The sequence below is a fragment of the Lithobates pipiens genome, unplaced genomic scaffold (assembly GCF_037356315.1).
Source record: "Lithobates pipiens isolate NorthernLeopardFrog02 unplaced genomic scaffold, aLitPip1_a1.2 Scaffold_8, whole genome shotgun sequence".
In the NCBI taxonomy this organism is placed as follows: domain Eukaryota; kingdom Metazoa; phylum Chordata; class Amphibia; order Anura; family Ranidae; genus Lithobates; species Lithobates pipiens.
Genome location: NW_027507903.1, coordinates 686,456,331 through 686,470,438, shown reverse-complemented (window position 1 = coordinate 686,470,438; position 14,108 = coordinate 686,456,331). Strand labels below are relative to the sequence as shown.

The window sequence follows — 14,108 nt, the reverse complement described above, 5'->3', positions numbered from 1 at the left end:
CCTTTTGACCCCTTTGCATTACACTGCACTCTGCACCGCTTGGCCCCTTTACATTATATGGCACCCTGCACATTACACAGCACCCTGCGCCTGTGGACCCCTTTACATTACACAGCCCTTGTATCTCTGGACCCCTTTGCATTACACTGCACCCTGCACCTCTGGACCCCTTTGCATTACACTGCACCCTGCACCTCTGGACCCCTTTACATTATATGGCACCCTGCACCTCTGAACCCCTTCACATTACACAGCACCCTGCACCTCTGGACCCCTTTACATTACACAGCCCTTGTACCTCTTGACCGCTTCACATTACACAGCAGCCTACACTTCTGGACCCCTTTACATTACACAGCCCTTGTACCTCTGGACCCCTTTACATTATACAGCACCCTGCCCCTCTGGACCCCTTTGCATCACACTGCACCCTGCACCTCTGGGCCCCTTTACATTACACAGTCCTTGTACCTCTGGACCCCTTCACATTACACAGCAGTCTACACTTATGGACCCCTTTACATTACACAGCCCTTGTACCTCTGCACCCCTTCACATTACACATCAGTCTACACCTCTGGACCCCTTTTACATTATATGGCACCCTGCACCTCTGGACCCCTTTGCATTACACTGCACCCTGCACCTCTTGACCCCTTTACATTACACAGTCATTGTACCTCTGGACCCCTTCACATTATATGGCACCCTGCACCTCTGGACCCCTTCACATTACACAGCAGTCTACATTTCTGGATCCCTTTACATTACACAGCCCTTGTACCTCTGGACCCCTTTACATTACACTGCACCCTGCACCTCTTTACCCCTTTACATTACACAGAACCCTGCACCTCTGGACCCCTTTACATTACACAGCCCTTGTACCTCTGGACCCCTTTGCATTACCCTGCACCTCTGGACCCCTTTACATTATATGGCACCCTGCACCTCTGGACCCCTTCACATTACACAGCAGTCTACACTTCTGGACCCCTTTATATTACACAGCCCTTGTACTTCTGGACCCCTTTACGTTACACAGCCCCCTGCTGCACCTCTGGAGCCCCCTTACAGACACCCCCCTAACAGTTCTGGACTCCCTGCATGTTAAACAGACCCCCTACAGGGCAGACCCTCTCCCTACAGTACAGACCCCCGCTACAGTGCAGAGCACCGCTACAGTACAGACCCCCGTTACTGTACAGACCCCCCTACAGTGTAGACCCCCCCACAGTGCAGACCCCTACTGTGCAGACCTCCCACAGTGCAGACCCCTTCAGTACACAACTTCCCTACAGTGCACAGACCCCCCTAACACAATACAGCCCCCATTCAGAACAGACACGGAGAGCCCAAGGTAATGGCTTTGCATCCGAGCCAGTCGGCACACCCGGGACCCGGCACAACGATCCTGGGGGGGAGGCGGCTTCACTGTGCTCGGCTGCGACAGCCGCTGCAGAGACTGATCAGAGCCGCGAAAGGGTTGTGCCGACTGGCCTCGCAGCCCCACCCCCCCATAAACTTGGGGCGGGCTGTGTGTTTTGTCACTACCGTACTCATCGTAATAGGCGCACACACCTTTTTTTTTTTTGGCGGCTGGCTAGACCGTGCATTTGCAAACCACGGCTGGCTTGACCGCAGTAGGTTATGAGGGGGTGATGGAGTGCAGGGATCCTCACCTTCCGGGAGAAGCTGCCATTGCCTGGCTAGTTTTAATCCATTTTCAAGGTTGGTTATGACAAATGTTTTGTTGTCTTTCGTGACTAAGATTTTTGTAGGAAATCCCCAAGTGTAAGGAATTTTATGGTTTTGCAGATGTTTTGTCAGCATTGCTAAATTCCTGCGAGCCTGCATGGTGTATTGTGAGATGTCAGAGTATACAGAGATATCAGCATAGGGATCAGGTAGTGGGGAGTAATTCCTGGAGAATCTCATCAGATCTTCTTTCACATGAAAAAAATGGATGGGTGCAATAACATCTCTGGGGACTTTATCTGGTAGGTGCTTTGGCTTTGGTAGACGATGTGCACGATCTACAATCACCTCCCCCTCTAGTATCTCTGGTAGCAGAGTAGCTATGAATTTCTGCACATATTTCCTGAGATCTGCAGGCAGTACATCCTCAGTCACCCCTCTCAGCTTTACATCGTTTCTTCTATTGCGGTCTTCTAAATCTGCCATTTTACTTTTGATCGCTTGAATTTCATCCTCAGCCTCATTGTGTGCATCTACAAGTTCATTGTGGGCTGTAGCAAACTCCCCCATCTTGTCCTCAGTGTGGGATACTCTCTCTCCTATGGCTTTCAGCTGAGTTGTACATTCCATCAAGTCCTTGTGCAGGGAGCCCCTAAAGCCCCGTACACACTATCAGATTGTCTGCTGATTTTTTTCCTTCAGGTTTACCAAAACCATGTAGTACAAGGGCCTGCCTGATTGCATACACATTGAAACCCCTAAGGTTTGAACTCATATTATATGGTTTTGGTAAATCTGATGGAAAAAATCAGCAGACAATCTGATAGTGTGTATGGGGCTTAAGACTGACTAACGTCTTTCACTTGAGTACCAAGTAATGGTTGGTGCAGGGTGGGGAAGTCATGCATTTGTTCTATGAACTCTTTAGTGCTGTCCTGTGACACATCATGCCCCCCTTGCTCATCTGGATACTTGTGGTCCTCCGATGGCTTTTGTGATGCTTTTTGTGGGCTTTGCACCAGCGATTCTCATTGGGAGAGTATGCTGTTGTACCCCGGGGATCATGCCTGGTACCGGCTGTCTTTACTTGTGGTCCGTTCGCAGGCATGTACTGGCCATCAGAACTACCGGGAGATTCCCAGTGGGCTGATGGCTCAGTGGGCCAGTTTCAGTGACAGCCAGTGGCATAGCTAGGGGGGACTTTTGGGGCTATAGCCCTGAATCTGGGGCCCATAGCCCAGAGTCAGACCAGGAGTCCCCAACCACAGGGTCCCGGCTCACTACCGGGCCATGGGCTCTCTGTAGCTGTGTGGCAGGCAGCACAGGAGTGCTGGAGAGTGGGCAGGCAGCTCTCACTGCCTGCCCTCTCTCTGGTCTAAGGGGGAGGCACTCTGGGGAACCTGATGTAAGGGAGATGCTCTCTGGGGACCCGGATGTAAGGCGGAGGCTATATGGTGACCCTGATGTAAGGCAGAGGCTATATGGGGACCCTGATGTAATGGGGGGGCTCTTTGGGGACCCTGATGTAAGTGGGGGCTGTCTGGGGACACTGATGTAAGAGGGGCTCTCTAGGGACCCTGATGTAAGGGGAAGGCTATATGGGGACCCTGATGTAATGGGGGGATCTTTGGGGACCTTGATGTAAGTGGAGGGCTGTCTGAGGACACTTATGTAAGGGGGCTCTCTGGGGACTCTGATGTAAGGGGGAGGCTTTTTTGCGCAATTGCGTACAGTTTACATACTGTTTTTGTGTGTGTTTGCAAAATTAAAGTGGGCCGGTCTGGATGAAGTCCAGGGCCAAATTTTTGTCCCAGTCCAGTCCTGTCCATTCGCCTCTGTCACGGCCATGGCCTCACCGCAAGTTATAGGCCTTGTCAACATCTTGGGACCCACGAGCTTCCATGCTGAAGAAATCTGTCAGCTTTTTTGGTCCCCTCCCAGTTTTTCTTTTGTTCAATTTGCTAGCTGAGGTTAGCTGAGGTGGTGGGTAGTCGGGAATCACAGTGCTGTCTGGCGTTGCTTGCACTCGCTGGATTACACTGGATACTCCGGGAGCTCTCTCCTCACATCTCTTCGGCTGCCGGCCACACCCCCCCCCCCCCCTTTTGGAACATTTTTATGATTTTTTTTTTAGGGTGGACCTCCGCTTTAATGCATGATGTATGTGTTCGCATATGAAGGATTGTGGGTTTTGCTCAGGCAGCAGAAACTGGAACAATTTAGTGGAGTATGCAGGTAAATCTGTGATGGATTCAGGGGCTCCTCTGATCCTGAGATTTTTCCTCCTGTTTCTATTGTCCAAATCCTCCACATGTGCTTGTAGCTGTGTACATGCAGTGGATAGACTATCATGTTCTCTGGACAAATCATTGAAAGCTATTGCTAGTTCATAATGCTTGTTCTCTAATAGGTCGGTACATGTGTCCAGTGCAGAGATTTCTTGGGAAAGGGTTGTATTGGACATTCATTTAGAGCATAGAGCCCCCAGACTAGTGTCCATATCTGTTTTCGTGAGGGGAGTGTACTCACTGTTCCCTGGGATCTCCTTGTTTGGCAGCACTGGTTCTTCTGTAGGAAAAGAGGCAGCAGGTGAGGTGTTCTGAGGACTGGTGCCATTTTTTGCCATGCTGTTCCACTCCATAGATCTCAGGAGGTAGTGGTTGAAGGACTTCTGTTGTCCTCCTTGCTTCTTCTTTCTCGACGTAGGCATGCACAATTACTTGTGTGCGGGGATGCCTATGACCTGTGCTGTTTTAGGGAGCGAGATTACTCCATTTTGTGGCCGAAAGCCCTGTGAGGAGCGGAGCTCTCGTTAGAGACGACTTCCACGATCTATGGGGCATGCGCCCCTGACTCTAACAGGTTTTCTTCTAAGACTGCCCTGTATTTGGCTCCATCCATCGTCCCATCAACTCTGACCAGCTTCCATGTAACTGCTGTAAAAAAGCATCCCTACCACATGATGCTGGTGTGTTCAGGGTGATGTGCAGTGTTAGTTTCCCCAACACATAGCGTTTTGCTTCTAGGCCAAAAAGTTCAATTTTGGTCTCATCTGACCAGAGCACCTTCTTTCACATGTTTGTTGTGTCCTCCAAATGGCCTCTAACAAACTACAAACAGGACTTCTTATGACTTTCTTCTTGTCGCTCTTCCATAAAGGGCAGATTTGTGGAGAGCACGACTAATAGTTGTCCTGTAGACAGATTCTTCCACCTGAGCTGTGGATCTCTGAAGCACCTCCAGAGTTACCATGGACCTCTTGGCTCTTCTCTGGTGAATGCTCTCCTTGCCCAGCCGGTCAGTTTAGGTGGACGGCCATGTCTTGGTAGGTTTGTAGTTGTGCCATACTCTTTCCATTTTCTGATGATGGATTGAACAGAGCTCCGTGAGATGTTCAAAGCTTGGGATATGTTTTTATAACCTAGCCCTGCTTTATACTTCTCCACAACTTTATCCCTGACCTGTCTGGTGTGTTCCTTGGCCTTCATGATGTTGTTTTTCACTAAGGTTCCCTAACAAACCTCTGAGGGCTTTACAGAACAGAAGTATTTATACTGAGATTAAATGACACATGATCGATGGACTAGATTTACTAATTAAGTGACTTCTGAAGGCAATTGGTTCCACTAGATTTTATTTAGGGGTATCAGAGTAAATGGGGCTGAATACAAATACCTCCCCCCACACTTTTCACATATTTATTTGTATCATTTATCATTTTCCTTCCACTTCACAATTATGTGCCACTTTGTGTTGGTCTGTCACATAAAATACCAATAAAATACATTTACGTTTTAGGTTGTAACATGACATGTGGAAAAGGGGTATGCATACTTTTTCAAGGCACTGTATCTGAAAAATTGATCAATCCTGATGTGCTGATGGCCGATCTCGTTTCTTGAAAACACAGGACAGTGCAATTACCCCCCAAATGACCGCTTTTTGAAAATTAGACAGTTCAATGTATTTAGTAAGAGTCATGGCAAGTTTTTTGAAGTTTTGTTGTCACAATTTTTTGGAAAATGAAGAAACTAAAAAAAAAAACATTTTGCACAATTTTTTACATACTGGCAGAGCAGTAGAGCGTCATCATATAACTGGTGTGGTGGTGATCATCAGGGACACTGACTGGTGACAGTAAGAAATTAAAGACAAGTAATTATTTTTCATTTTTTTTTTATATTCTTTTATTTTTTTATACAATTTTTTATTTTATTTTTTACAAACAGTGACTAGAGCAATAAAGTGTTACCTACTCTGGCTAGGTGATCAGGATTTGTATTTCTTTTTAAACACTATGATTGCTTATAATTGTGAATTGTACAGTTATAAGCAACCATTTTTCTGAATGAAAACTATTAATTCAGTGTTTACTATTATGACTAGCTGTGATTGGCCCTGTCTGTACCATATAATCAATGGGACTAATCGCAGAGCTCATCTCAATTGTACACAGTGAGTGGTATGAAACAATGTATTTTATCGTGTACAATTGTTATGTGATCTGCTGTGATTGGCCACTGTGATCACATGGTACTGGCAGCAGGCCAATAGAGTGATCTGTCGTTAGACACTGCAGGTGACAGATCATGCCGGAGTGCGGCCTGTGGGGTGTGCACGAGGTGCGATCCTAGGAGGACATCATAGGATATCCTCCCAGAAGAGTAGGGCTCTAGCCCAGGCCGTCATATTACAATATGCTGGGCGGAAGGGGTTAAAGATTCTGTACTAGATAACTGGGTGATGACCTGGCAATAACTTTAACTGTAGCATTGTTATACCAAATTACAACTGATGCAAACAGAGTTAAAGTATTAGCATCACCTAAACCAAGAAAATAAAGGTCCTCATGTGTGCACCAAGAATACAGCCCCAATAGTGGGTGGGTATATTTGTTCCTGACAATGGGGTACCCCTGCAGGTGTCTGTAAAGAATTGGTGCCTAATAGTGCTGGAAAGCTTTCATTGGGGCCCTTCTGTAGGTGGTGCAGGTGTTGCTGTCTCTTTTAGAGTGTGCAGTAGATGGCTATACATTCCTGGCAATGGGGTACCCCTGCAGATGACTATAAAGTATTGGCACCTAATTGTTAGTGTTGGCCAGCTTTCATTGGGACCCTTCTGTAGGTGGTGTATGTGTTGCTGTCTCTTTTAGAGTGTGCAGTAGATGGCTAGTGATCTGCTGAACAAAGAGAAATCCCTATTGCCTGAACTGTTTTGGGATAAACACGGATGGTCAGCTCACCCCTCCTGGTACACAGAAATCTGGTCCAGATCATTTGGCAGTCTGCAGATCTCTGAAGTCAGGTCCCGGCAGCTCAATCTCTCAGCTCAGGTATAGACACTCACATGGCAACAGGTCTCTCCAGCCTTGGGTTTTGGCATGGCAGGAGACCTCTCAGCCTCTCAGTCCTTTGGACCCTGGTGTGGGCACAGACACCCCAGCGATGGGTCTGCCATTGTCCAGATCCCAACACACAAGAGGCTCATGGTGGCTCAGGCTCTTGGCACTGCGGAGAGAATGTGTCTCTCCAGATTGGCAATGTATATAGAGAATGTGTCAATTGAATAGCAGGATTTTTGAGGCGTAACTCACACAAAATATATTAAAATTTCAAATACTTTATTGCAGAAAAAAATATGAAGTTAAAAATTCATTGAGAACGATACATTCAAATAACCTCCATATGCCATAGATAATTTGTACATCATTTATCCATTTCCAGAACTTATGGTCATCTCCACCTTCACAAATTAATTTGTACAAATGTGTCCCACTTTTATATTCTATGATTGAACTCAACACGTTTCCTGGATTGTCACCCGCTTCTTCAGGGAGAAAATTAATGGAGGATTGTTTCAGAATCAACACTACAAAATGTTTCAAGAAAAAAACGACATTTGTATACAACAAAGAGTGCTGTTGCTTTGGTTACAGAAACCTGGAAACCACCATTGGAGCTGCTACACCATGATAGGAGAATCCATTGGGGGAGACCAAAACCCCTCACCCTCAATGATTATCCTTGTCATTCCTAGAAATTCTATAAGGCAGTGGTTCTCATCCCGGTCCTCAAATACCCCCTACACCCCATGTTTTGGAAATTTCTCTTAGATAAAATAGCTATCCAATATACCAAGCCATTGACTGTGATATAAAGTGGATGTGAACCCTCCATATACCCAGTGATGTGAATAGCTTCAGATGATGCACAGAGATTAAACACATCTCCCTATATAAGTATTACAGGTATATCTGCTGTCTTCAGCTTTATATATTCTTTACAAAGTTCACATCTTCTTACAGATTTTCTCTACCTGTTCAGCACTGAGAGTGAAGTCTGGGCACACATCCAAGACAGCTGATTGGAGGAAAGGCACACACCCCCTACTCAACATTGGCAAAGGAAGGAAGTATTGTGCAGAGCTATGCTGGAAGAAGGCAAGCTCTCTGCTGATCTATTTATAGCAACCTCCCAAGACACAAATTTCAGGCTGCTTTTATCTCCTGTCTCTGAGAACTTGTCAGGCTGATAACAGAAGAATGGAGCAGGAGAAAGCCAATGGACTCAGTGCTTTGACGAGAGATAAGAAAACACTGCAGCTATATGTGCCCATCTCACATTTCATGAATCGGGTTTACATCCACATTAAAGCACCTGTGCAAGATAAAGGAAAACCTGCAAACATGGCCTGTTGGGGGGAGTTGAGGACTGAGGTTGAGAACCACTGTGATAAGGAACCTCCTTCCATAGATATCTGTAACACTGCCAAGTACTATAAAGAGAAGAACTATAATATAAAAACACACACATACATATAAGGCCCTACAGAATAAAATGACAGTTGTTACAATTTTTTTTTATGTCACACGGTATTTACACTGCATTTTTTTAAACACAAATTGTTTGGGAAAAAGACACTTTAATTAATTTTAATGCAAAAAAACAAACAATCAATAACCCAATTTTTGGTATAGTATAAAAGATAATGTTACGCTGAGTAAATAGATAACAAACATGTCAAACTTCCAAATTGCGCACACTCGTAAAATGGCGCTAAACTACAATACTTAATCTCCATGATTATTTTTCTTTTTACAGGTTACCAGTTTAGAGTTACAGAGGAGATCTGGTGATAGAATTATTGCTCTCACTATAAGGTTTGTGGTGATATCTCACATGTGTGGGGCAATCACCATTTACATATATGGACGCAACTTACATAAGGGTGTGAGCACAGGGGGGTGGGGACACAAAAAAATATGTATTATTATTTTTTTATTTTTTTTAAACTGTACCTTTATTTATGTATTTATTTATTTTTTTATCACTTTTATTGCTATAACAGGAAATCCCTTGTGGTAGAAATAAGACACGACAGGTCCTCTTTATGGAGAGATGTTGGGCCTATAAGACCTCAGATCTCTCCTCTACCCTGGAAAGTATGAGATATACTCATCCAGGGAAAAAAAATGGGGGTGTTTACATCTTCTAGAACAGGAAGTGACATCACAACATCACTTCCAGCCTCCCAGGACCATAGAGATGGCCGGGACCATCCAGTCCACAGCCAGCTCTATGGAAACTCGGGGGAATTGTCGGGTTGAGTACCGGGCTCCCCGATCACATAGGAGAGCCTGGAGAGGCAGCGGGAGGGGAGGGGGGAGGGGATGTCCCCTTTCGCTGCCTGTAAAAGCAATCTAGCAGCTAATCAGTCACTAGGATGACTTTTACATGACAGGAAATCACCGGCTGAAAAGAAAGATACCGGGATGATGACTGTAGCTGCAGCTACAACCCCTGAAAGTCCAGGATGTCATATGAAGTCCTACAGGTGGGAAGTGGTAATGCGGTGGATGGTGGACAGTACTGCAGAGTGTGAGACCCGGAGTAGCCAATCAGAGGGTGTGACTGCAGGCAGCACTGTGATGTATATTAGTGATCAGCATGTTCCCCGCTCTCACCCTCTTCCCGTCTATTCTACATATTACTAGACTAATGTATGACGTGTCTCTGTAGAATATCGTCTTCTCTGGTGGGGGAGGGTGAGGAGGGGGAGACCGGGGCTCCCTTAGAGAGATTTCCCCTCACTTCCTGTCCTGGTGACAATGGGACACAGACATATAAAAACCTGACAGGGACTCCAAACCTCCCCCTTCCTTATTATACTAAACAGATCATTCTTATGTCAGTCTGTGTTCCTGGTGGAAAGTTCCCACATTTCCTGTCTAGATAAATGTTGTCACCGGGACAAGAAATTAGGAGAAATCTCTCTAATGGAGCCCCAGATAGAAGTAAAAACCTGACAGGCTGCCACCACGCACAGAGGGACCACATGTGGGGGAGGGACAGGGAGGGGCAAGAAGGAGAGAAAGGCGTGGGAGGGGCAGGGAGGAGAGAGAGGAAGGGGAGGGCAGGAAGGAGAGGGAGGGGCAGGGAGAACAGAAAGGGGGATGAGCAGGGAGAAGAGAAAAAAGGGGAGAAGGGAGGAGAGAGAGAAGGGAGGAGGGGGAGGGGCAGGGAGGAGAAAGAGGAAGGGGAGGGGCAGGGAGGAGAGAGGAGGGGGTGGGGCAGGGAGGAGAGAGAGGAAGGGGGCAGGGAGGAGAGAGGAGAGGGGTGGCTAGGGAGGAGAGAGAGGGAGGAGAGAGAGGATGGGGAGGGGCAGGGAGGAGAAAGAGAGAGGAGGGGGAGGGCTAGGGAAGAGAGAGAAGAAGGGGGCAGGGAGGAGAGAGAGTTGGGGGAGAGAGAAGAAGGGGAGGGGTAGGGAGGAGAGAGAGGAGAGAGGAAGGGAGGAGAGAGAGAGGAGGGGAAGGGAGGAGAGAGAGGAAGGGGAGGGGCAGGGGGGAGGGACAGGGAGGAGAGAGATGAGGAGGGCGAGAGGCAGGGAGGAGAGAAATTATGGGGCAGGGAGGAGAGAGGAGGGGGTGGGGCAGGGAGGAGAGAGAGGATGGGGAGGGGCAGGGAGGAGAGAGAGGAAGGGGGGCAGGGAGGAGAGAGAGGGAGGTGAGAGAGGATGGGGAGGGGCAGGGAGGAGAAAGAGAGAGGAGGGGACGGCTAGGGAGGAGAGAGAAGAAGGGGGGCAGGGTGGAGAGAGGAGGGGGAGGGGTGAGAGAGAAGGGGAGGGGTAGGGATGAGAGAGAGGAGGGGGTGAAGCAGGGAGGATGAGACGAGGGGGAGGGGCAGGGAGAAGAGAGAGGAGGGGCAGGGAGGAGAGGGAGGGGCAGGAAGGAGAGAGGGAGGGGCAGGGAGGAGAAAGAGGGGGGGCAGGGAGGAGAGGGAGGGGCAAGGAGGAGAGAGAGGAGAGGTGACCCCATTCATCCCATCACAGTGACCATACCCCTCCCCCCATGTCTGATCCTGGTCATGGATCTTTTTTAAATTTTGTAGATTTGCACTACAGTCCATATAACATGGATTCCTATGGAAGACGTTCTGTAGTGCAAATCTGCAAAATGCAAAAAAAGCACTAAAAATGGCATTGATGTGAATCAGGCCTAAAGCTGGACACACACTATACAATCTTCTGTAGATTTTTTACTTTAGATTTTCCAAAACCGTATAATATGAGGTCACACCTAAACACTTTTCATTTTTATCCAATCAGGAAGGCCCTTGTACTACGTAGTTGAAGGGAAATCATACAACAGAAGTTGTATAGTGTGCATCCGGCTTTACTCCAGTAATTGGACAGATATTCTACCCAATCACAGCCATCAATAAGAAATCTCACATTTATTTATAGTAGAAACACCTTCCGGAGACTGAAGCCCCGCCCACTGCTGTATACTATTGGATGAATAGTAAAGGGTGACTTCACTTTTGTTGGGGGGGGGACATCAAATAAAGAAAAAATAATCCAGTGCATACAATCGGGACACAAGTCATATTGTAATTGAATGTTATTAAAAATGGCCTTTTCTTTTTAATCTGTAATTTTCTGTAAATACAATGGCCACCTGGAGGTGCTGTGTACACAGAGAGTGTGCTGACCACACCCCTCAGCAACATAATTTCCTACTTGTATGATTGGCTGACTGATTTCCCCACAAGTCTGCACTAAGATACAAGTCAGATTTCAGGCATCCCCTGCAACACAAATGTAATTTTTGGAAGAGATACTTCCAATAGGAAATCACATCTAAAGGGATGCAGACCCCACCACTTTCCTCATTAGAGCCCTGCAGGTGCACAGCTAACTGATCATTAAGAAACCCCGCCCATTAGACCCACTCAGGACAGAGGCAGAAAGGAACAAACAGGGATTTTTTTTCAGAATTGCAAAAGGTGTGAATCTACAGCAAAGGTTGTTCTGATCCTTACAATGTACAGAGATCACCCCGAGGGGAATGTTTATTTCTCAACAAAAGTGGAGTTACCCGATAAATGAATTCCAATGCTTTGTGTGACATCACCAGACTGTGGGCGCAGTTCTCACATCTCCCGCCTCCCCCCACATATCTTTATACAACCTCTCCATACATATATCCCAGCATGGAGGGGCTCAGTGAAGGTGGTGGTGAAGGTGTGGAGGTGTCGGATCGGGTCACCCAGATCATAAAAGGAGATCCGCCCGGCCTCATAATCCAGATATATCCTGACTCTGTTACTGGAGGGATTGGGGGGTAAGAGGATCATTTCCCTGTCATGTGTCACCTTATACTGATTATTATCCCTCTCCAATCCCCAGGACTTCTTATTCCTTCCAATCAATGACTCCCCCCCTCTCCTCTCCATACTGGGGTAACACATCCCGACTCTCCATCCATCTGCCCCCCCGACATCCACTTCCCAGTAATGTCTCCCTGAGGAGAAACTCCGACTGCTCAACACCTGAGGACTCCGAAATCTCTCTGGTGTTTCTGGGTAATTCTGCTCTATATCTGCCATGGATACGGTTTTCCTGTCATCTGATATCTGTAGATAATTATGAGCTGTGTTTACATCCAGTAATATGTCTGCAGCTCGCTGTATAGGGAAGTATACATTTACCTCTGTTATTATATCAGATAAACCTTTCTGTAAGACCCCCGCCACATCCAGACCCCCTCCATCATGGAGGAGCTCCTCATGTCTCTCTCTGTCCTCATTATCTCCATCCTCAGTATCACACAAGTCACCTGTGTCTGATTCCTGTAAGACAGTCAGTGGATCCGTCACGTTACACAGCTCCTCAATGTGACGCAACTTCCTGGACAGCTCCTCCTTCTTTATTTCCAGATCCCGGATGGAGATGGAGATCCGCTCTGCCCTCCCGGAGATTTCCCTCAGGGCTCTCTTCTCCAGGTCTTCCAGACGTCTCCTGAGATCTCTAAACAGGGCAGTGACTCTCTCGGTGTCACCGGCTGCTTCTTCTTCTACTTTCCTCCGGTGTTCCTGCAGACTCTGGACTCTTTCCTCCGTCTTCTCTCTCTTTGTCAGAAGTTTCTGCAGAACATTCCTCAGTGGCTCCTTCTTCTTCTCAGAAGCCTCATCCAGTGACTTCATCTTATGTCCTTTATGTTCTCCAATCATACAACAAGAAATACAGATACAGGTCTCATCCTCAGTGCAGTAATACACCAGGATCTTCTTATGGACGGAGCATTTCCTGCTCTCCATGGACAAGGTGGGGTCACATAAGACGTGTTCTGGGGACTTTTTGTGGACTCTCAGGTGTTTATCACACAGAGAAACCTCACAGTGCAGACAGGATCTAACAGCAGGTACAGGAGAGTCCACACAGTAAGTACAGAAGACCCCGGACTTCTCCCGATCTGACTGAGGAGACAGGAAAGTCTCTGCTATGTTACGTAGTGTTATGTTCCTCTGCAGTGCAGAACGACTCCTGAAACTTTTTCTGCATACAGGACAGGAATATCCTCCAGACCCCTCCTGTGTATCCAGCGCACGATCAATACAGACCCGGCAGAAGTTGTGACCACATCTCAGCATTACAGGATCGGTATAAATGTTCAGACAGATGGAACATTTCAGTTCAGCTCTCAGATCACCAGACGCCATCGCTGACAGCAGAAGAGAGACTAAACTGAACGTCTCTGACTCTGGAGAGGAATGTGGATGGGGGAGGGGTGACGTCCTCCTACACAGGGTGAGGCTGGATGAAGATTATAGGGCACAGAGATCAGAGTACAGAAGGGAGGAGATAAGTTTTGCAGTAGTAATGAGAATTATACAGTGGTGTGAAAAAGTGTTTGCCCCCTTCCTCATTTCCTGTTCCTTTGCATGTTTGTCACACTTAAGTGTTTCGGAACATCAAACCAATTTAAACAATAGTCAAGGACAACACAAGTAAACACAAAATGCAATTTGTAAATGAAGGTGTTTATTATTAAAGGTGAAAAAAAATCCAAACCATCATGGCCCTGTGTGAAAAAGTGATTGCCCCCTAAACCTAATAACTGGTTGGGCCAC

At 47.0% G+C, this 14,108-nt stretch overlaps 1 protein-coding gene across 1 annotated transcript in view; it reads right to left on the bottom strand.

Moving 5' to 3' along the window:
- The window catches only part of LOC143962545 (uncharacterized), a 33,511-nt gene extending 19,742 nt beyond the window's left edge, over positions 1-13,769 (bottom strand). The window contains exons 1-2 of the mRNA XM_077471815.1: positions 12,138-13,769; positions 1,683-2,310 (exon numbers count right to left, since the gene is read on the bottom strand). Of these exons, the coding sequence (XP_077327941.1) occupies positions 1,683-2,310; positions 12,138-13,697 (2,188 nt within the window). The 5' untranslated portion in view covers positions 13,698-13,769. The remainder of the gene's footprint in view (positions 1-1,682; positions 2,311-12,137) is intronic.
- Positions 13,770-14,108: the final 339 nt, after the last annotated feature.